Source organism: Telmatherina bonti, assembly GCF_933228915.1.
Source record: "Telmatherina bonti genome assembly, chromosome: 10".
Classification (NCBI taxonomy): Eukaryota; Metazoa; Chordata; class Actinopteri; order Atheriniformes; family Telmatherinidae; genus Telmatherina; species Telmatherina bonti.
This window is the reverse complement of record NC_136628.1, coordinates 26394820-26416784: the sequence shown is the minus strand read 5'-3', so window position 1 is coordinate 26416784 and position 21965 is coordinate 26394820. Positions and strand designations below refer to the sequence as shown.

The 21965-nt window shown below is 39.1% G+C and overlaps 1 protein-coding gene across 4 annotated transcripts in view; it reads left to right on the top strand.

Moving 5' to 3' along the window:
- msi2b (musashi RNA-binding protein 2b) overlaps positions 1 to 21965 on the top strand; it is a 248250-nt gene that overhangs the window by 70861 nt on the left and 155424 nt on the right. For all 4 annotated transcript variants that reach the window (XM_079247851.1, XM_079247850.1, XM_079247849.1 and 1 more), the window contains exon 6: positions 16126 to 16218. In XM_079247851.1, coding sequence (XP_079103977.1) covers positions 16126 to 16218 — 93 coding nt within the window. The remainder of the gene's footprint in view (positions 1 to 16125; positions 16219 to 21965) is intronic.

Here is a 21965-nt window from a genome sequence, read left to right as displayed (position 1 = left end):
ATTAATCTTTTTACTTGTCTTCTTGGGCATCATAGCAGCAGAATGATGGTCCTGCCACTGTGTTGTTTTTTCCTAGTTGAAATCAAGAAAAATGATGAGCAAAAAAAAGTTTTGTACATTTTTTTGTTTTGTTTTTAGTCTATTAAAAACAGGAATATCGAAGGATCCTGAGAATCGCAATTTAAATCGAATCGGCACCCAAAATATCGGAATCAAATCAAATCATATCAGATCAGGACGAAAGCATATCATCACAGCCCTAATTATTAGTGAGACAGTTCAAATGATCATGCTACAATGATGAATGCATTAAATATTCATTTGTCCTTGTTCACTTTGTGTGAAGAGGAATTGGCATTTTGTGGACCTTGCTCAATTGATCCCTTTCCCCCCCCCCCCCTTTTTTTTTTTGCACATGTTTCCCTGAAACACTTCTGTTTTCATGCGTTCTTTTTGTGTTGTGTTTGCATTTGTTCTGAGTTTCTGTAGCAGTCAACTATTTGCATATATTTTCTCAGGTTGCAAGCACCATTCTTTCAACATGAAATCTGACTTAAAGGTGCAACTATACAAATTTCAAAACATTTCTTTAGCAATTATGAAGTGTTGGTTTTTACAAAGACTTATTTAACGTAATTATTTAACTTTATTCTGTGAGATTTAAAGAGGCTGATGAATTTAACAGTGCTTAGGATACAATTCAGGGCTGGCCACAGCTGCGTGTGCCGTTTATGGCTCATGTGCAGCTACAGTTCCAGAGCAGGAAAAAAAAAGCAGGGTATTCCCGGGTTTATGTGGCTGTACGTTCTCCTGCTTATCGTCTCGTCCTTCTGTTATCATGCCACTTGCGTGACCACATTTCAAGAGATGAGGGTTCCACAATGATTAGCTTCTTTGTTTTCCCACAATGTGTATGTGTGTGTATGTGTGTGAAAGAGGGAGATAGATATTTTGGGGGGGGTGGAGTAAAGTGTGTTTAGGCCTACCACAAAAAGTCATTATTGTAATTGAAAGTTAAAATCCCATTTGTTTACCCCTCAAGTACTTACTGTCAGTACTGAGACAAAGGTCTTTGAAAAAATTATATAAATATATAAATAAAAGAACATTTGGTGTCAGTGTCAGGGGTCATGCAAGAGACAACATCAACTTATTGAAAAGACTGCCACTCAAATCAGCTAAAGCAGTGGAGATTATTAACCATAGACAATGGTTCTGTTGAACGGCCACAGTTATTTGCTCCTTTGTGTACATTTCCTGCAGTCCTCTGTGGTGCACATACTGCTATTTTATAATCATAGGGTTGTTGTTTGCTTGTTTTCTTTCACTGACTAGTCACAAATCTGTCTAAAGTTTCTTTTGCAATCAAATTGAATTATCAACATGGATATTGATAACCTTAAGGAAACCTGGAAAGGAAAGAACCCTTTATCAGGACAGACTAACATGCAGATCTGGGAAAATGGATATTTAAGCAGTTTCCAGGTGATACTAAACAGAAGTACAAAAGCCAGGTAAGAGGACAAACCATGTAAATACACAAGAGGCAAAACATAGCAGCATTCACACCTTCAGGAAGAGGAAGCAAACTCACAGAGCAGACTGGGAGAGGATAACATTAACGTGTGGGAAAAGGACAGACTAGATGATAAGTTGAAGACTCCAATCGAACACAAGCAAGCGACTGCTTCCAGTATTCCCACTGTCGAAATTTTATGCCATTGATTTATCATCATACACATAACTGGGATTGATGTCTTTTTATGGTCATTCTTTTCCATTTTTATGGTTGTAACATCATACTTAAATAATAACATTCCCATGATGAAGAGGAGATATTTGTTGGTATTGAACATCGGCATAAAACCTCTCAAGCTGGAAAACTAAATGGTAACTAAAAACAAATCTGACTTTTGTAGTTCATTTCTATCACAGCTCTTGACACTGATGAAGGAAGGGGGTTTTATTTGTCCCAAACTAAAAGCCTTAGGAGAGAAAGAGAAATCCTACGCAATAAAAATTTTACATTTGGCGAGTTTGCTATTGCCTTCCTGGAAAGGCTCGACCAAGCTCATCCTTTAAAACCCACTAATACAGAGGACTTGGGCTTCACAGATTAAACAAACTGAACTTGATTTAGTCTTTCACAAGTTTACAGTAGAAAATAAAACTGCAAGGCTTGAGCTCCTTTCAACGCTGTGCATGTTCAGAGACAGGGAGGGGGCAGCAGAGACCCAAAATAGATTTTAAGGCACCATAGTGTAAATAACAGATCCTGGTCCTTAATGTAGTTGTTAAAGGAGAGTGCAGACTCCTGACTATGCCTCCTGTCTCCCTGCAGGACTAAGTGGACTGGCAAACTATGTCAGTGATTCAGCCATTGCTTTAGAACTGCTTAGCTCTGTGCTGAGGGTTTCAAAGGTCAACAGGATTAGTCCACACCAGGTCCACATTTTTGCTCTGTCCAGTGCATATAATTGATCATTTGATGAAAAGGTTACATGATAATGAACATCAAGTAAATGTAAAGAAACACTAAGAAGGAAGAGAAAGTGTTTGCATGTCTCATGCGGCATGAATCATAATTTTTTTTTTCACTTTTACTTGAAACCAGTTCTTTAAACTGTGTTGTATTTAATCCTCATGCATGACACAAACAATGTAATGCAAGCACACTTAAAAACGTGTTTATATTTGTAGAGATCGCAGTGAGCGTAAACATTATATGGTGTAATGATTAAGAAGGAAAATAAAACAAAAATGTTGTGTTGTAAATTTGAACAGCCATATTTTTGTGACATAAATCCAAAATAGAGAATATTTGCACATATATAAGGCTGGATATGACCTTTAATTTCCTAAATTGATTAGATTCACACGGACCTAATTTAATTTAATTCAGATTAAATCTCATTCAATTTAATAATGATTAACTTACTTTTATTTGTACTACACCAATTTTTTTTTTTTAAATATTAAAGACATTCTCAGATAACTTCATAAAACATTGAGTCTGTTTACATGACCATCAAAATCATAAATGTGATAATAATCAGATAAATGTAAAAATCTGATATGATACGGCAACATGCACTTTTGCAACACAATGTTTGATAGTTGTGTGTGTTTGTCGGCCAGTGTTTCCCCCAGGTTCACAGCAAGACACGCTGCGATTAAAAATAAAACAAACAAAAACGAAACCTCAGGACAGAGGTGGGCGTGATGTTCTTAGTGTACCACCAGAGCACGAGAAATACTCTGGCTGCTCTTCGCTGGAGTGAGAGTGTTTCCATCTTCACCTCCCTGGGAGAATTTAAAAAAAAAAAAAAAAAAAGCACAGTTTTGCCTGATTTTCAGCTGGTTCACATGTTTTCTGACACGTGGTCTCTGTCCACTGACGGCAGTCTGATCACTTGTGTGTGAGCACACGTCTGTGTGTGGCTTTGGAGCAAAACTCTGCTGTGGACACAGAGCAGCTGTGACATGCTGTCTTTTAAATCAGATACATTACCTCGGATTGTTTATTTTTGTAATGAAAGGATGAAGTGTAAACCCATTCTAGTAGAAATGGGACTTTTAAGGACTTCTGTTGTGAGAAAACCAGATCCAGATAAATGAATTTGACCCTGTACTGGTCAGTAGGTCCCTTCCTGTTGTTTTCAAAACATTGTTGAATATGGTGGTGCCCTCGGTCTTAATGTTAGGTGCTAATGTGAGAGGTAAGCACCTAATTGTAAATTGAATAAATGTAAATTTGACATTATTACGGTGGGGGAAGCTGATTTTTGACGGAGGCTATACAGGCAACTTTTCACTTGTAAATGCTGAGATCTCACTGAGAGAGAGTAGGGTATTATCACTGGAGACGGAAACATATTGTTTTTAAAAAAAAAAAATCTATCTGACTTTTATCGATCGATAGTGGATTAATTAAATATGAATGGATTCTAAATCGATCTAATATACAGTGCTCCTTCCTATAAAAGCAGCCTGCAAATGTTGTTTTCCTGATGAGCAAGAAAAGAGCCTCGTCCTGGATATTTTTGTTGTTAAAGAATGCTCAAAACAATCCATATATTCTCATGTATCTCAAAGCAAACTGGTTCATTTTAAAACAAGATTAATTTCAGTGTCCTTCATTCCAAATAAGCCCTCGGCAAACTGTGTCTCATAACCCTGGAGAGAGTTTTAGATACCCAGTCATGTTCCAAATATATTGCCTAGGAAATTTGTTAAATGTTCATAACGTGCTTGCTCAAATGTCCCAGATTTGGCCACAAGCAAGTATCTAATTAGCATAATATTCATATTTCTGAAAAGCTCTTAAGAGCACTTCTGGCATTGTCCATTTCTCTTATTTGCCTATTATTGCTATAACGTTTGCTTAATGCCTGCCCTGTGCCTAGAGATTGCATGCTTCGCTCATTGTGAATGCTGTGTGAATGTGCTGTTTGGGTATGGGCCCATGCATCTCCAGGGCCCTATAATCAGCTCTAAGCTGCTTCTATCAATCTTCATAACTGTAGTGGGTTGAGGAGGGAAGTGCAGCTAATCAGCTCTAACCGGCCCCATGTTCAGCTTGACTGTCACTGTTATAGCAAGGCCATATGCAAACATTGTCCCTTACATGCGTGCGCCTTAACTCACATCTTGGTTGTCTCACGGGGCCATTCCGCAGATGGCCAGCTCCAGCAGAAGTCAGGTTTTGAAAGGGCCTGTGACTTTCACTGAATAGCTGTTAGTGTAGGTTAATATAGGAGTGGTGGCCCTGCAGCAGTGGCAATCACAGCTCTGATCGGAGCTGGGCTTCAAAGACGTCTGTGCAAGTTGAAGCCAGAGTTGTCATTAGCTTCTGCCCTGTGCTTGACAGCCCTTCCCCACCCCCAACTCCTTTTTCCTGTCTCTCTCTCTCTCTCTCTCTCTTTGTCCCTCTTTGTCTCTCTCTTATCGCTCTCATTTTCTGTCTGTGTGCAAACGGCTACTGTAATCCTGGGTCTTGGTGCTTGGGCCTGTCACTCTACATTTGCACTAAGCATCTTTCCTTCTCTCATCTCCTTTGCCCTAATTGTATTGTAATAAGCAATTACAGATCTATTTATGCACACTAGATCTGAGATTGGACCACTTTTTAAAAGGACATGTAGGGGAGTAGAACTGGACTGTGCAGCACCCCCTCCCCCTCCCTCCCCCTTCACACTTAACTTCTAGTTGGACAAAGACATCACTGCTACTAATCACTCAGCTTTCTTTATTTCTCTCCCCGATGAGCTAATCCTGCTTTACAATCTTGCGCTCCTCTTTTGTTGTCTATCCGGTGCAGAATGCCCTCTAAAGGAAAAGTGATTGTGCCGTTTGTTTATTGTTTATTGGCTGCGTATTCTCTTTGTGAGTCAGCTGCAGTGATGCAAATGAGCAGAGGCAGTGTTTACCTGGACTGGCCATGTTTTTCCCTGTATGTGTTTGTGTTGTGCATGCGTATGTGCAAATCGTGCCTGCACAACGTCTAGGCCTTTGATCATGCTGCGGCGCATTGACTGATGCTCTCTGGTGCTTTCTGGTTGCTTATAAAAGAGGCCACTGTCAGGATGCGAATGCCAGTAATTATATACCCTTGCTAGAACGATAACAATTGTGGCTCATACAACAAAGACGACGACTTTATTTCTTTTTTTTCTATCTGCCCTAAAATTTTGAGGTCTGAGAAATGACACGGAGATTCCCTGTCTGCTTCCTCCCTGTCTGGGGCTCCTGTGTTTATAGCTGTTTGTGAGTCTGTGTGTGTGAGAGGTTAGGCCCATGATAAAGGCTTACATCTTGTACTCATAGCTGGACGTGCGAGCTCTACGACCCGCTTGAGAAGTGACTTGGTGAATGGTGTGCATGTGCATTGCATTTGTGTTTGTTGGAGAGGGGAGGATAAGTGGCAGAAAGAGCCATGTGTTGATATATTTGTAGTCAGGAACAGTGATTTAATAGAGTATAACAAGAATCATATGGCCTAAAGAACTTTATTAGAATTAAATAAAGTTTGTGTTTCAGTCTTGATAGTTGCAAACTTAGAAAAACAGGTAAAAATGAAATAATGACCATTTTCTATTTACTGGTTGACACCATCAGTTTATGATTTGTAATATTAGCTCCTTTGATCATTAGGTTTTAAAATTGCATATCTGAAAAATCACATCCTCCACAGTTTGGGACTTTTTAGATTGATGTAAAATCAGTGACATCACAGATGTTACACTCAGTGGTTATGATCAAAATCTTTAATCTAGGAAGTCCGTACATGACCAAAACACAATTAAAGGTACCTTTATGTGTTCAAATTGGGCAATTCTGAGAAAGGCCTGCAACAATGCGCAGGTACAATGGGGGGAAGAAGACTGCATGTTCCTCCTGTAATCTGTGTTGAAAGGAGTTCCCGTTCAGAGGAGCAACATATGGGAGGATAGAATGGAAATTTATGCAAATAGCTGCCGTCCCTGATTCATCGCTGCAGACTGACCACGGTGGCAAAGGAAATTGTGTCTGAAATTTTACGTCTGGGAAAAGAGAGTTTAAAATCTAGGGCGCTATCTCACTGCACTCACAAAGAGGTGAGCGACTGTGACTAGGCTGACTAAGTGAGTGAGAGAGAAGTATAGAGGCATGCACATTAAAAAGTGCATCATGAAGTTACCTCTGATCAGCAGAGCAAGGCACGAAGGGCAGCAATGCAACATGCTGTTATTTTATCTTTAGGTTCCACTTATATGTTCTCCTATATGAATATGTACTATTCTTGACTCCTAATGGCTGATATTGTCAGAGCTTCAGCACAGTGGGAAATTGCTGAAATGAGCTGTAATAAGTCTTCACTGAGTAGGCTGTTAACATTATTTTTGAAAAAGCTTTTAAATGTTTTAAGAGGGAATTTTTCTACCACCAGTCTATAATTCACCAGTGTCTTTGCTGAGGTGATCATGCCGAGCACCAGCTTGCACATCCAAAAGTGTCACATTTGTATTAATATTTTAAAGCTCCCTGTGTTCTGACTTTCTCCAGTGTCTCAAATTAAGTTTCACATTTCCATAGAAGGTGTTTTTTAAGTGCCCCTCATGAAATACCCGTCAGATTGTCCAGACCCTTACCCTTGTACTTTATCTCATCAATGCAGGCAGATTCAGTGCCTGTAGCATTAAAACCAAAAGCAGCTGCTGGAGACCACACCTCTTTTAGGATGTGTTCAATATGTGATACAGACAAGCAGCCAATGGGAGCAGTTCAGTTCAGGTAGTTTACGGCAAGGAGACTGACATAAGCATGAATGGAACGTTTAGACTGTCTGACAAAGTGATCATTTTATGTGGATTTTCCACCACAGATTAATTTCAGCAGTAAGTTTTGTAAATGCAGGAATTGAGCATAGAAAGTGAGCTGGAATCATTCTAAAGCTATATTGATTATATAATGTTATTATGATTATATAAAAGTGAGTTAGAATTATTCTAAAGTTATATTTAGTACTATTTTTAGGGCTGTGACAAAATGCTATTGTTCTGATAAAATTTGATTCTGAGTTTTTGGGTGCTGATTTGATTTAAATTGCAATTCTTACGATTCTTCGATATCGCTGGTTTTTGTAAACTAAAAACAAAAAAGAATGTACAAAACTTTTTTTGCTAGTCATTTTCCTTAATTTCATTTAGTAAAAAACAACACAGTGGCCAGACCATCATTCTGTAAAAATATTTAAAAAAAATAAAAAGTTTATAATGGAAATTTGTATTTATTTTAAAAAAAAAAAATAAAAAAAAAAATAAAAAAGATTTTATTAACAAAAATAATTGTGTGCCTTCTTTAGACTTTGAGTTTCTGTGTCGTTGTTAAGCCAGGCTGGTTTTAATGTGCTGAAACCTCAACATTAAACGATATCGGTAGACTCAGAAAAGGGTTTCCAGATGTATTCATACTCATTTTTGTGTTCGCTGCCCCAAAGGTGACAAAGTGTGGGCCTGAAATACACTGGAAATGTTTGGGGTCTCCAGGAAAAGTTCACCTAAAAATGGTATCACTCTGCTCTGTCTTCTGACAACCACACATGCTCAGGTTTAGAAAGACCTTGTGGACCTTGTATCCCCACTCCAACACACCTGACTCAAATGAATCAATCATTGTGCAGAACTTCATAGGCTGTTGGATCCATTTAATGGACGCCGGGTGGGGTGGAACAGATACATTGAAAACCTGCTGGACAGCGGCCCTCAAGGACCCCGTTGCAGACTGGTGCAGAAAATTTGTGTCACACAGGCTTGCACTCATGCAGTCACAAATTAATAGTCAAAAGTTCAGTTAAGACTCTTCTTTTGCTCTGGAATCAGGTGGTTTTGAGAATGTCACAGTAAGTATTTCATTTCGTTTATCTTCCTTTAAATTGTGATTTTTCTTTTGAAGGTGGATTTAATACATTTGGCTGCTTTCCCGTTCTGCTGCTGTAGACTATTTAGCGTTTTCACTCTACCTGTTCGCTGCTGCATCTTGGCAGTTAGAAAATGCTTTCTACTGTTACCTTGAAAAAAAAAAAGAAAATGTCCTGGAAGACTATGCCGGCTCGCTTTGCAACACTCAGCTTTCCTGTTGTGTCAGAGCTACAGCCTGGCAGAAGCAGCCAGTGAGGGGGCAGGATTTTGTGAATTCTTAGCTCGACACTACCGGTTGTCCACTAGTGAGTTATGAAGCTTGGAAAGCAGTCGAGTAGAAGGGAAGAAGAGTACAAAAGAAATAAAAATTGAAAAAAATGTGGAAAAACAGCAGCTGTGTTCATTTCTACCTGGACTCACAGACAAACTGAAGAACTTCAGAGAAGCAAATTTTGTAATGAAGCTTTAAAAGTATTTCCTCTTATTTCTACATGTTGGCAGGCACCACTTAATCCGTTAACACATGATCCATATTTGATATGTTGTTTAATTAGAACACTTACGTTTAGCCGCTCTGAAGAGCTGGAGTTCATGCAAGCTTTGTTTCAGAAAATAATCCGCCATTGGGAGTTAAAGACAGCCTGCAATCCAGAAATAGTCATTTTCCTCTTCTTCTCTTCTAACTGGCAGTGATATCTGGTTTCCTATTTTTCCAGTAAAATTATTACCTGTCTTTGTCCCCATCTGTCATTGTCTTGCCTCCCTCAATGGAATTTAATAGACAACATACTTACAGCATCAGAGCTGGAGTGTCAACATTTGCATAAATATGTTACACATTTTTTTCCCCTCTTCCTGCTCCTGTCCTACTTAAATATTGCTTCACAGTATATTAATCTTGTCCCATATCCTACTTAAGAAGTTAATAACATTCACGCCTTGGTTTTTGCATTACTTGTTTTGCATGCATGTTCAAAACACTAATGGCTTTTTGTCAGTGCACCACGGAGGCGCTTTGAATTTTGTTCCCTGACACAGGTAGAAATTTAAAATTTTCCACAAATAATATTCTATGCTGCCATATTAGTTACAAGCTTATCTTTTTCAGCTCTGTGCATTGTTTACACAGACTGAGAGAAGAGGGAATGCCGTCAAAACAGCACTGAGTGACTTTTTATGAGTTTTTAAAGATTCATCCCAAAATCATGTGCTTGCACTTTGAGACATTTTGTCTTAGAGTAGCTTCACTGGATGCGGCGTTTGCATATATATGAACACATTTTAGCATTCAACGTTGCACTTGTGAGTTGCGTTCATCACCAAGTTTTCTAAAGATAATTAGTAGTTTAATATTACATACAATCAAATACAAGCTTATTGGTCCGTTTGATTCCACTTTTGACCATATCAAAATAGTTGGGCAGATTGCTGCAGGCAAGAATTAATCAATAAAGTCCTAAATACTCAGGCTGTATAATTGGATTTAAGCATTACTCTGTACACTCCCCACACTTTACATCTTTAAGGATGCTGCGACTAGTTTCCTGCAGTGTGATATACGAGCCTACATGTGCACATCCTGCTCTTCAAAGCACTGCATGGTGCAAAAACACACTGAATCATCTTCATTTTGCTCAGCTCATAAAAAGAATTAAAAGACTCTTTATTTGGTGTGAACTTGTTCATGATGGTATGCTTAAATCAATAACTATGCTTTAATAGGTGTTAGCTTTGTGCTGTGACTGTGGATAGTGATGTTGTGGTTAGAGGGTTTCCATTTGAATCTCACCCTTTTATTGTGTTATTTTCACATATTCAAATAAAGCAGTCATGCATCCCCTGTATTTGGGGTAATCAGTCAAAACAGCTAAAAGCTATAAGGAATTTAAATGGTGATAAACCTACATAAACCCTTTATATGAATGTTGCATAGGTTAAATTGATGATAATATTACTAGATATGTCAGAAAAGTCAGGGGTCAACTTTACTGTTATAACTTGTGCTGCAAAAAATAGAAGATTGTGACAAAGGCTGAAATAGTTGCATTCATTTGGTGTATCAAAAAAAAAAATTCAAGTCAAAAGCATTTATACCACCAGTGTGACCCAATGAAAGATGAACTGCTCCTTTCACTTTCTCAGGAGCTTTACACTACCAACCAAATGTTTGGACACTGCGGTCATATTTCAATATTTCATATTTCAAACTTTGATTTCATAACTACTTGTATAAATCACCCTTGCTGCTGGGTTTAAGATGCATGTGAGCTGTTTTTTTATTTTACATTTTTTTATTACTTTTCAAAAATATCCAAATCTAGAGCATCGGTTGCTATTTTAGTCTCTACTTTATGTTGGTCGAAATTAGCTTAATTGGACAGGCATGCTAACACATATGCGGCTCGACTCTGTTTTCGCTGTAATGACCTCAAATTAATGTAACACATATATGGCACAGCCTAACAAAGTCAAGTTGAATTAGTTTTGTTTTGATATCTCCATATTACCAGTCAAAATCTCCCTGAAGGGGCGTCACAATATGTGCGACAGAAAACATCCTATATCTTTGCAACCTTGACTCTACGGAGAATAACCTTCCGGTAATGAGGAAAATCCAGCTTTACTGCTCAGCAGAGGCATTGTGTAAGTTAGTATGAAAATGCTTTAAATGTTTTTTATGACTCTCTCCCCTCCGTCCATCTCCTCCTAACCTCTAAAAATATTAAAATGGTTTAAAGCTTAGTCCTCCTTTTGGAAGCGACAGCTACTGTGAGATATCTCGTGCTATTTTTTCTTTTGGTGACCTTAAAGTAATACTCATTCTGTTCTTAGAAGTGTCAGGTTTGTCATTTTGTTCCATCTGTTTTGTTAAAAAATGCTAACAAGTGTTGATAAAAGTGCACTTCAGGCTTTTTACTTTTTTTTTTTTTTTTGTCTCCTGTATGCAGGCATACTTTTTCTATGTCTATGATAAATGCACTAGAGCAGTAATTGTCTTGTAGCCTTTCACGTGCACAGCTTTGTGCACGCTTGAAACACATTCATGTGTTGGCCATTAAAAAATGTCTCACACACATTGATAGCTCTCCTTACTGTCTCTCAGGGATGTGCAAAAATAACTGAATGTAAAAAAAAAAAAAATGGGTTAAAGGAAAAACTGGGTTGAAGAGTGGTCCATTTTTAAACCTGTCAGTCTGATTTCAGATGTTGTTGATAAAAACTTTGAAATACCCAAGGCAGATCCAAACCGTGTGAACTAATGTTGCTGTAAATGCAGCGAAGGGAATTCAATATTCCCCCAGTGGCTATTATTACATAATGTGACTTCAGTAAAATTATGCATTTGTTAAAATGTATAATGATCTGTAACAAATGAAAATAATTTCATCCAGCTGTCTTGATATTATTGTATTTGCTACTAATTGTAAAATACTAGCAGTAATGTAATTGATTTCTGATGCATTTTGTGTTCGTCGAATTTTATGTAAGATGTTAAAATCATTCACAATTTCAGTTAGATCTCTTTCCATGAAAACAAACAACAGAGAGGATCATTGGTGCTGTTTTATATTAAATTTTTATTTATTTGGCATATGACTGATTTACATCCACAACTTCAGGCCTGCTTCAGACATGAGTTGAATGACTGTTTTCCATGTTGACATTGGCAGCAATTAAATTTAAAGGAGCAAAAAGCTAAATTGGTTTGTTGTTGAGCACTGCCTGAAGACCAAAGCAAAGTGTGTCATGAGCCACACCTCCCTCTGCCTCTGATGGGCTCGACACATGGGAGGGGGGTATTTTGCTCAAACTGACAGAAATCTTGCTGTTAACTCTACTTTAGAAAAGAAAAAGACAACCCTGAGTTGGACAATCCTTTTTCAAAAACAAGGAAACATCCTGGTGAATACAATAATTTGATGGCAGACCTCAAGAAAAAATCATGTTCTCCTTGATCAGTCACCAAAACCCTCTCTGATTGGTTGTTGTGCCACGTGGCAGCAACAAAAGATTTCAACTTTCTTATGTCCCTTCACAAACTCCCCTGTGGGCGTCTGTGCAAACGAGGGTGAAAAATCACATTGATGAAGTATTGTGATTGCACATTTTCTAGATGAACACATTTTCCTAGTTGACATGTGGGAAATAACATCATAAAACTTCAGTTCAGAAGGGAAAGTGCTCCTACAATGTCAGCCAACAGGGCAGAATGAGGACTTAATATTGGGCCTTTCTTTCACAAAAATATCTTTAAACACTTTTGTAGCTCAACTACAACCGTCAAATATAAGAAAAATAATCTGAATAAATGTATTTAACACAGATTTGCTTTCCGATTTAATAATTTGATAAATGATTATTAAGCATCAATTTAGTGCAGAGAAAGATTTCGATGACTTTGTGTTTTTAGTGAAAATTCAGCATGCTTGCATTTAATCTGAACTCGGGAAGTATCAGCACGGTCTCCTACTTTTACCTGCCACTCAACAGGTTTGAAACCTTAATGTCTTTTGTCAGCTTTGAGAGAAAAAAAGGGATTTTTGCTTTACCAGGAGTAAAACATTCCCATCAACAATCGGGCACACATGTCAAAGCGGTATAAAGACAAGGCTGAGAGTTTGACTGGTTGCAGCTTGATGGAGGAAGTGTAAAATATGACCGGGGAATTGGTGCACCGGAAGGGAAGCAGGACAAACAGCTGATGTGGAGAGGCAAACCGTGATGAACATTGACTTGTTCATTTTTATTTATTTATTTTTTTTCACTTAGATTGGCAATGATAAAAGTGAGTGATGTTGATAAATACTTGCACAGCCAGTTTATCAGGAGCTGTCTGGCTTGGGGTTACCGCCGGCAGCATCCAGTGCTGATAACCTCTGAGGCCTGAGGCATGATGTTGGGAGGAGGAGGGAAGCAGAGGATTATTCAGCTGCTGCTTGGCTGGTGGAAAAGTGTTAAAGTGTCTACTGTAGCAGTTGATTTTCTGCTTGTCCACCATAGAAATCAGACAATGGATTGTAGGGGGAAAATAGATATATTGCAAAAATCTCATCATGCTATGTTTGTAAAATGAAAACTAAGAAATTATTGCTGAAATGGAAGCAATATTGTTTACTTTTTCATACATTGATCATATGTCATCTCAGACTCCACATGTCAGCCTTAAGTCTTTAATGTGAAGCTTGACTCCCTTTTCTCCAGGCTAAACTGCCCTCTCTTTGCCTGAGGTGTGTTTTAAGATTATCTCAACCATGACAAGACAGTGAGCAACATTGGATGTTACACTCAAACATTCGGCCAATGTCGAGTTTGAATTTGAGCACAAAAATAGGGTGTAATGTGTTGAATTAGCATTGTGCCATGCTAATGTTTGCAAGTGCTGATTGGAGCCTGATGAAAAGTCAAATCTTGGCTCAAATGATGTGATCATATTCAACTCCAGACAAAAAGTGAATCCATAGAGCCATGTGGGGTTGTCACAAATATTTGTACTCTTCTTCTGTGGTTTGTTTGCACTGTGGTCTGGACCGACTGTATATTGATTGGCTGGGAAGGTCAAGCCTGTTTAGACACCTGCATGCCATTTCTAATTACTACATAAGCCATGTTTGCATATCTAAGCCTTTGGCCCATTGCACGCTCCCATGAAGCTCATAGTGCTCAGTCAGACCTGTTGCTTTTGTTGGAGTAATAATTGATTCTTTTTAGGCATGAAGGATGCATTTCACTAACTTATACCGAGTGTCTGTTAGTCTCATGGTTGCCAGTGCTGAGGCGAATCCTGCATTCAGAGCTCTTCTTCTCTCTTTTGCTTCTAAATTACAGATAGAAAGGAAAAAAAAAGATTTTTGAAACGTATTACGTTTTGTTTTGTTTTTTTTACAAGTAAGAGCAGCTATGAGATAAATCTTTTTGTCTTCTTCCATTTTTCACTGTTTTTTTGCTCAGAAGTTTTGATTTATTGAATAGTGTGATGAAATAATGATGAATGATGAAAAGAAAAATCTATAAAGAGAAACACGGCCTGTAAGAGAAGGCCCATGTGTGGGAAGCTGTGTGCATATGTGCAGGCAATGTGCCTGTGAGACTGTGGGCACCTGGAAAACACTTGACAGATGGTTACTTCAGCTCTCGCTGAATGTTGCTTCTTTTTTTCTCCGCGTTAAGCTTCTTTCATATCGAAATTGTTTCGGTCAGCGTTTTTGATCAAGGAAGACTCTTTCAGCCATCTCGATTGTTTGTTGGGGGATCTCTGGAGTATGTTTATCTTGCCCACATCATTTATTTCTGTTTGATTTGGGCAAGTGGAGGAAGATCAGAGCTTTGACTTGTTATGCTTCTTTTTTTTTTTTTTTTTTTTTTTGTTTCTCATTAAGATTACAAAGCAGTGCATCAGACATTTTTTTTATACCAGTAAATTGTAACTGTCTTGCTTGGACTTTTCTGCTAAAAATGAGACATGAAAGATTTTGCAAGCAAGTGAATATACAGCGTTGTTGTTTCTTCTTGCACTGGCCGAGCAGATTCGAGTTCGCCTGATAGTCAAACCATCTGTACCAACTATTATTTAGTGGACTTTAGTTTCCAAAAGCATTAAGTGTAATAAGCTCAACAGACAATGCACAGAATTCTGCCTACATCAAACAAGCACAGTGCAGAGATCACTTGTACAAGTCTTATTTCCACTAGCAGTCACCTGAAACACGCAGAGGTGAGAGCCTTCCCCATAGTGCTCAAGTAGCCTCTCCTTGAAGAGTCAGATAGGGATAAAGCCAAAGTAATCACCACAGCAACATAATGGGTACCATTGCAGATGCAACGGAGTCATGAAGTGCCCCTTCAGTATTGTACTAATGCACTTTAAAAAAAATTCAATACTTATAAATAACACAGACCCCTTTCTGTTGCTTAATTGGTCTCAAATCAAATGTTGAGCTCAGAGAGGCTAATTTAAACCCTTTTGACTTGTGCTTCAACAAAGAAAATCAACACCTCTGCTCGCCAATGTTGCAGAAGTCTGATTTTAAGGAAGCATTGTTTACTAAAAGTGTCAGCATATGACTAATTTCATTTGCTCACAGCCAAATATTTTAATCAAGCCCCATGTGCAACAAAGGGAATATTTCCTCACAGATTTTCCACTCACACTGGTGTGTATCCCGCAGAAATTGCCCTCCTAATTTTAGCATGTGTTCTGCAGCAGATGTTTGTGCCCTTTTTTGATGCTGTGGGTAATAATCCTTAATATTCTTGCAGTTTGAGACTAAATGAGCCTTTAACGCACTCTGATTCCATCTTCTTGCACTCATTAATTGTTTGTTGAAAGTCCATTAATTATTTCTTTTCTTTTTTCATTTTTAGTTTTTTCAAGATAAGCAGAAAGTTTTAAGGCAGCGATGGACTTCTTTAATTCAGTGACAGTCAGTTTTGATAAGAGCCTCTATTTGAAATGTCATTGTGACAAGAAATACCCAGAGCTGCCTGTCTCAGTCGAGACTCCCTCCTTTCCCCTGCCGTAACCTTCAGCGTTTGCAACCTTGCTGGGCAGTAACACTAATACAGATGTGGTTTTGCAACCTTTTTGTGCGTGTCTGCATTCCTGTCTTCACTTCTTTTCTATTTCAGGTGATGCTCACTCAGTGTGTTCGGCACTTTGTTAAAGATGTTGTGCAGTTCATTTGGATGTCTTGTCACTCACCTTTTTCTCTCGCCCTTTTCCTTCCAGATGGTCACAAGAACAAAGAAAATATTTGTGGGCGGCTTGTCGGCAAATACAGTAGTGGAAGATGTGAAGCAGTATTTTGAACAGTTTGGGAAGGTAAGATTGCCTTTATTATTCGCCCGCGTTGTGTTTTCACACTCACCAACATTTTCACAAAATCATGTTGCTGGTGACTGGAATGTTACTAAAACCGTAGTAGGAATGGGTTTTCTGAGGATTTTATTGATGCAGATTAGATACAAGAACGACTACGCTCTTAACAATTTTATTAGCAGTTATTAGCAGCTTGCACCATCACACATGCTAGCCAATCTGACCTAACTAACAGACGAACCAGTGCTTTTGTGATTGTTAATGTCACCATGACATGACTTTAAGGCAATCACACATTAAATCTGGCATATCTCAGCAAAAATGGAAGCAGGTGGTTGCAGTGTATGTTTTTAGCAGCACCCGCTTTGCTAAAGCACTCTTCATGTTTACAGATTGTTTTATTTTGTAAGCACTCCGTAATGTTACTCTGTGACATGGATTTTGCTGCATTTAGATTGCATTTAGTTGGCTTAGCCTATATTTTCGAAGGCTTGGTCTTTGGTCTTGGAAAATTAGAAATAGTTAACAATACATGAAAATCAACAGCAGCATCATAGTGATACAAGCTTATAACTACTTTAGTACAGATCAGTACAGAACTGGTACAGTTTAGTGCAGGTTTTAGTCTAAATTCATATCTCCTGTCTTTTTGAGCCAGTGGTTTTCATCTTCGGCTTTAAAGCAGTCTCATGGTCGAGTCTTTAAAAAAGCCACCAGTCTAAGTCGGGCTTTTCTCCCACAATAAGACAAATAAGACAAATTGTGACAAGCAAACAGCTGAAGATGTGGCAGCAGCTTCACACAGCCTGCCATCCCTGGTCAACAACATGCATTTTGCTTACAGAGCAAACAAGCAGTGACAACCAGCTGCCGTGACCAACCCTCCCAGTATCTGTGACAGCATGACATCAGAATCAAATATAGCTTGGCACCAGAATCAGAGATGTTACTGTGATATTGTGACATTATTTCAGTGTTTTCTGAAGGAACAGCATTTAACAGACTCATATTTAGCCGCTTGCTGCTGCGGTGCAGCTGCAGTTTTCTGCATGCCGTTCCCATGACCACATGCCCACCCCCCCCAACCTTCCCTCCCTTCTAAGCTGAGGGAGGCACACATATACACCCTTTCACGCAAGGACGGAGGTAGCCCGTGCACACTGACACATGTGCAGCTCTTAGGCGTGTGCACAGACACAAACAGGCTTTTATACAGCAGCAGCATTTCACAGATAATTTCCCCACACTGAGCGCAGATCCATTTCCCTCATGTCATATTCCACATCAGTCAAGGTCACCTTCAGCTGATCCACTCAGTGTAACATCAACACTTGACCTTGAGTTTAAACAATTTTACTGAGGATGGATTTTTCACAGGCACATAATGTACCATGTCCTGAAGGAGACAAAAGAGCTCTTAGAAATTAATAGAAACATTTTTTTTTCCCACAGACAATATGCAGCCAGCTCTCTCGTATAAAGCCCAGTGATATTTTCTTTACAGAGAGTGAGCAAGGTGAAGGACTTTGTTTTGCTCTTCTTCTGCGGATGAGCGTCGGAGATCTCGCTGTGACCGGATCTGCTGCTCCAAATAAAGATGGCTTATTTGCACAATAGAATACAACAAGCAAATATTCAGCATGACTTTGCAATCAATGGGTATGAGAAAGGACTCAAAATGATTTTCGACTTGATTGAATGACATAATTGACTTGATTATGCAAAGTTTTTTTGCCCTCCTTGAGGAATCCTCAAATGTTTAGGAGGAAACAAACAAATCAGACTGATTGAGCAAGACCATGTGCATGTTTCTGTGTGCGCTTTCATGGCCTACTTGTACATGCTTGGGTGTGCTAGCTGTATTGCTCTTGCTATGTGGGACTGTGTCAGCGATTAAGTCTTGTTTATGTGGGTGCGTGATTACGGGTATGCACATTTGTATATGTGTGTATGAGTGGATCTGAGTGTCTTTAGTAAAAAAAAAAAAAAAAAAAAAGACAATCAGAGCAGATATTGCAGGCTGTGACAGATAAAATACAGAGCAAAAAGCGGTTCTCTGTGTTTTGTGAGTGCCCTTTCTTTCTGCCTAACACATTGCAGGATTTATTAAATAACCTGCCTGTCAGTGCAACCTACCATTATCGCCACATACACAGCGCTCAGAAAGCTTATCCACAGAAGGAGAAACCAATTAATTCCGTTTGCCCTTCATAGAATCTTGGTGGCAGTATGTATGTCAGTCTGTCAGTCATTCATCGGTCTGTCTTTCTGTCTGTCAGCCCATGTGCATGTCAAGGGGGACATTAGCCAGCATGGTGGCAGTGCAGCCAGTCATTTATATTTCTGGGAAGTCTGTTTTGAAGCACTTATCAATCGTCTCACAACTACAGCTTAAGGCACCAGCAACTGTTCCTTCTTCCTGGGAACAAGCTATTTCACTGATATTACTTAGTAAGTTCTGTGTACAGCATGTGTGTGTGTGTGTGTGTGTGTGTGTGTGTGTGTGTGTGTGTGTGTGTGTGTGTGTGTGTGTGTGTGTGTGTGTGTGTATGAGGCAGCATGGGCCAATTAGCAGGTGTGGTCTACAGAGATAGTTGTGGTTGGGAGGCAGTGGAGGAAAAACAGCTGGTGTGGCCACATTTGGGTCACAGGTTCTGTCTGTGACCTCCACACTGCCACCCCTCTGTTCATCCACTCCCTCCCACCTCAGTCCTTCCTCTGTCTCCATTCTGTTAGGGGCAGCCGGTGGAGTTGTTATGGGGAGAGGCTGACAGCTCTTGTGCACATCGCTCTCACTGCCACTCTCCCAGCCGTCACGATTAGGAAAGAGCACATACCTGAACCTGGCAACTTCAGAGAAACAGCTCCACAGCCAGAGACACTCTTCCCCCCTCCCCCCCCCCCCCCTTTTTTTTTTTTATTTTTTATTTTTTTATTTTTTTATTTTTTTATTTTTTTTTTTTGGTTAATGTCACCTACAATACATGCGGAAAGTGCGTATTGAAAGTGATTGTGGCAGTCTTTTGAACGGAACTGAAGTGTGGTTGTGTTTGACTGATTCTAATGCATCTCAGATGGATCCCATTACCTGCCTAATAGTAGCCACATCCTGCCTTCTTCTTCTTTTTTTTTCAGGCAGCACACGTCACTTCGGCCCCGCAAGCCAGATGAGACAATCTTATCAGTACTGCCTGGCCTCTCTTTATATTCAAGGACTCTTAACTGGAGGCTGCTGCTATTTCAGCCTTGCAATAATGTCAAATTAATCAGAAAGCCGTTTGTACTAGTGTGTGCCTTGATGCAGGCTTATGTCCCTCGGAAAAAAAAAGACAATGCGAGCCTTAAATTCATTTATTTATTTATTTATTTTTGCAAGCATTTTAAGCCATATATATATATATATATATATATATATATATATATATATATATATATATATATATATATATACTATTAGTATTGGGGTGGGATATTCAATCGGGATTTTTGCACAGTTCACAACTGCTTCACAATTTTAAAATAGATTTTTTCGTAAAAATTATTTTTTAATAAATCAAAATAATCCATTATAAATTTTTTTGTCATTTTTATTCTTTTTATTGATCTTTTGACTTGTCTTTTTAGGCATTATAGCAGCAGAATGATATCAATGAAACTGTCATTGATATCTGCTTAATCAGTGGTAGTTTCACCACTATCTGTGTCCATTACATGTCCTCACAGAGTGAACCTGTCTATTCTACAACATAACGGATTCTGACTATATGTGCAGATGTGCTCCACTGCCATCACTGCCATCACACAAATAAAGGAATATTTCCTTTTTAATGCCTGCTTATCATGTAACATGACTTGGTATTGGATTTTAAGTTTTACCGTTTCAGTAATAATTAAGCGCTTAAAAAACACATAAACCACTCTTTGTGATTAGTTACTTTGAGACTGGTAGAGACTGTAGTCAAATGTTCACAAGCAACACAGTATAACTTATCTAAGCCTCAGCTGCTAAACTAGTTTAATATATAGACATAAATTGAAAAGCTTTGAAATAAGATTAAAACCTATTAGATGCTATTATATTCTTTAGTGCACGTAAGAATATCATGTTTTATGGAAGTATATCATAGATTGCATCATTCCAAAATTTTCCACTGAGGCAGAGCTTGATTAACGATGGGAGAGGGTGTGATGGCACCTTATAAATTTGGATGTGATGTACTGACAGAGCCTTGCCCGGGCATGAAAACAGTTCTCTCCACAGTTAAAGGCATAATTAGCTGTGGTGGTTAATGCTTCCTCATTGGTTTATTGTAATCGGCTTTGAGTCTTCTCATACTGGCCTTATTTGTCTGAGCTGAAACAACAACAGCTCACTGACTCAGTTTCTGCCCTCCTGCCTGTTGGCTGGGCCATGCTGTGCAGGCCTGAAGCTGACTTTTTAGTTTTATCAGAGCTACTTGCTTCCATGTCACTGGGCTGCCACAATCATCCCTTTATGTCCAGGCAGTCCTGGTTCTCATGCTCCACTGGTCTAGAGCCAGATCCTGGAGGTGGATCTCAGTGGGAGGAGGAGCTTAACCAGTTCACTGCCACTGGGTTCAGGGGAAATAAAGGTAAACACATAGGTCATGACTCAGTACTACAATGAGGCAGTGGTTTAGAGTAAAGAAAAAAAAAAGCCTGTCAGTCTGCGGATGTCACTGCAAGAGTGATGACATGTGTTGGAGGACACTGGAAGGATGAGTGAGCTGGAAAAAGATCATTGTCAGAACACAGAGTGTATCCTGTCTTAGCCTCCAGCTGCCGTGTGCTGCTCCCGTAGCGTTTCACATTTGAGGAGGGAACTAGCTGCACGCTTCTCTCATACTTTCACTGAGATGAAGCAGATAAGGGGAAGAACTGAAATTATAAAAGCATTAGGAAAGAGAGTGCGCAAAATTTGTTCTGTGGCTCTGGTAATCTAATACCATGGCTGACATTTTGCAAGCTCCTATATTTTGTAAATGGCAGAAAAATAACTCTGTGTGACCGTCTGTAAAAAGCACATGAATTCATTCCGCATACCTGCCCATGCACCTTAGTAAAGGTTTTCAGATTTCCAAGAGAAAAAAAAAAAAAAAAAAAAAAAGGACCAGCCCTGATGGCAATTAATATCTGTGAAATATACTCAGGAATTTGGTCCTTTTAGGGTGCATTTGAATCACTGTGCAGAGATTACAAATCAACTCTGATCATTGATCTCATCGTTCTTGTCTTTTCTGTTTGATTGCAGGCCTGAATTTAACCTTGGGTAGCATAAAACTCTTCCAACAAGTCATGCACACTACCCAAGGCTTAATATAGATCTCGTGAGGGTGCACATTAATTGCAGTTTACTCCTTCAGATGTTCAACATGCTCATTGGCTGAAATAGCAAATATGGATGATTAGTGGAGAAAAATACACTTTAGACAAGGCAAAAAGGAACCTAATCAGAAGTCCACAGTCCTTCATTTACTTCCTCGGCTGGTGCAGGTGCACATTTGCATGCAATTTACATGGTAGCTCACAGTGACCACCACTACTCAAATGTCTCGGTGTCCATCATCTGCTGACATTCGGTGATTGTTTCCTCTCTGCTGTGACTCACCCAATCAGCTGAGGATATAGTCTGGTTCCAGTGATTATAAGGAGTGATCAGAGCTGCAGTGATTGAGCATGTGCCTTGTAGTGGAGATTTAGCCAAAGGCTTCAATCTCATTGCAGTCACT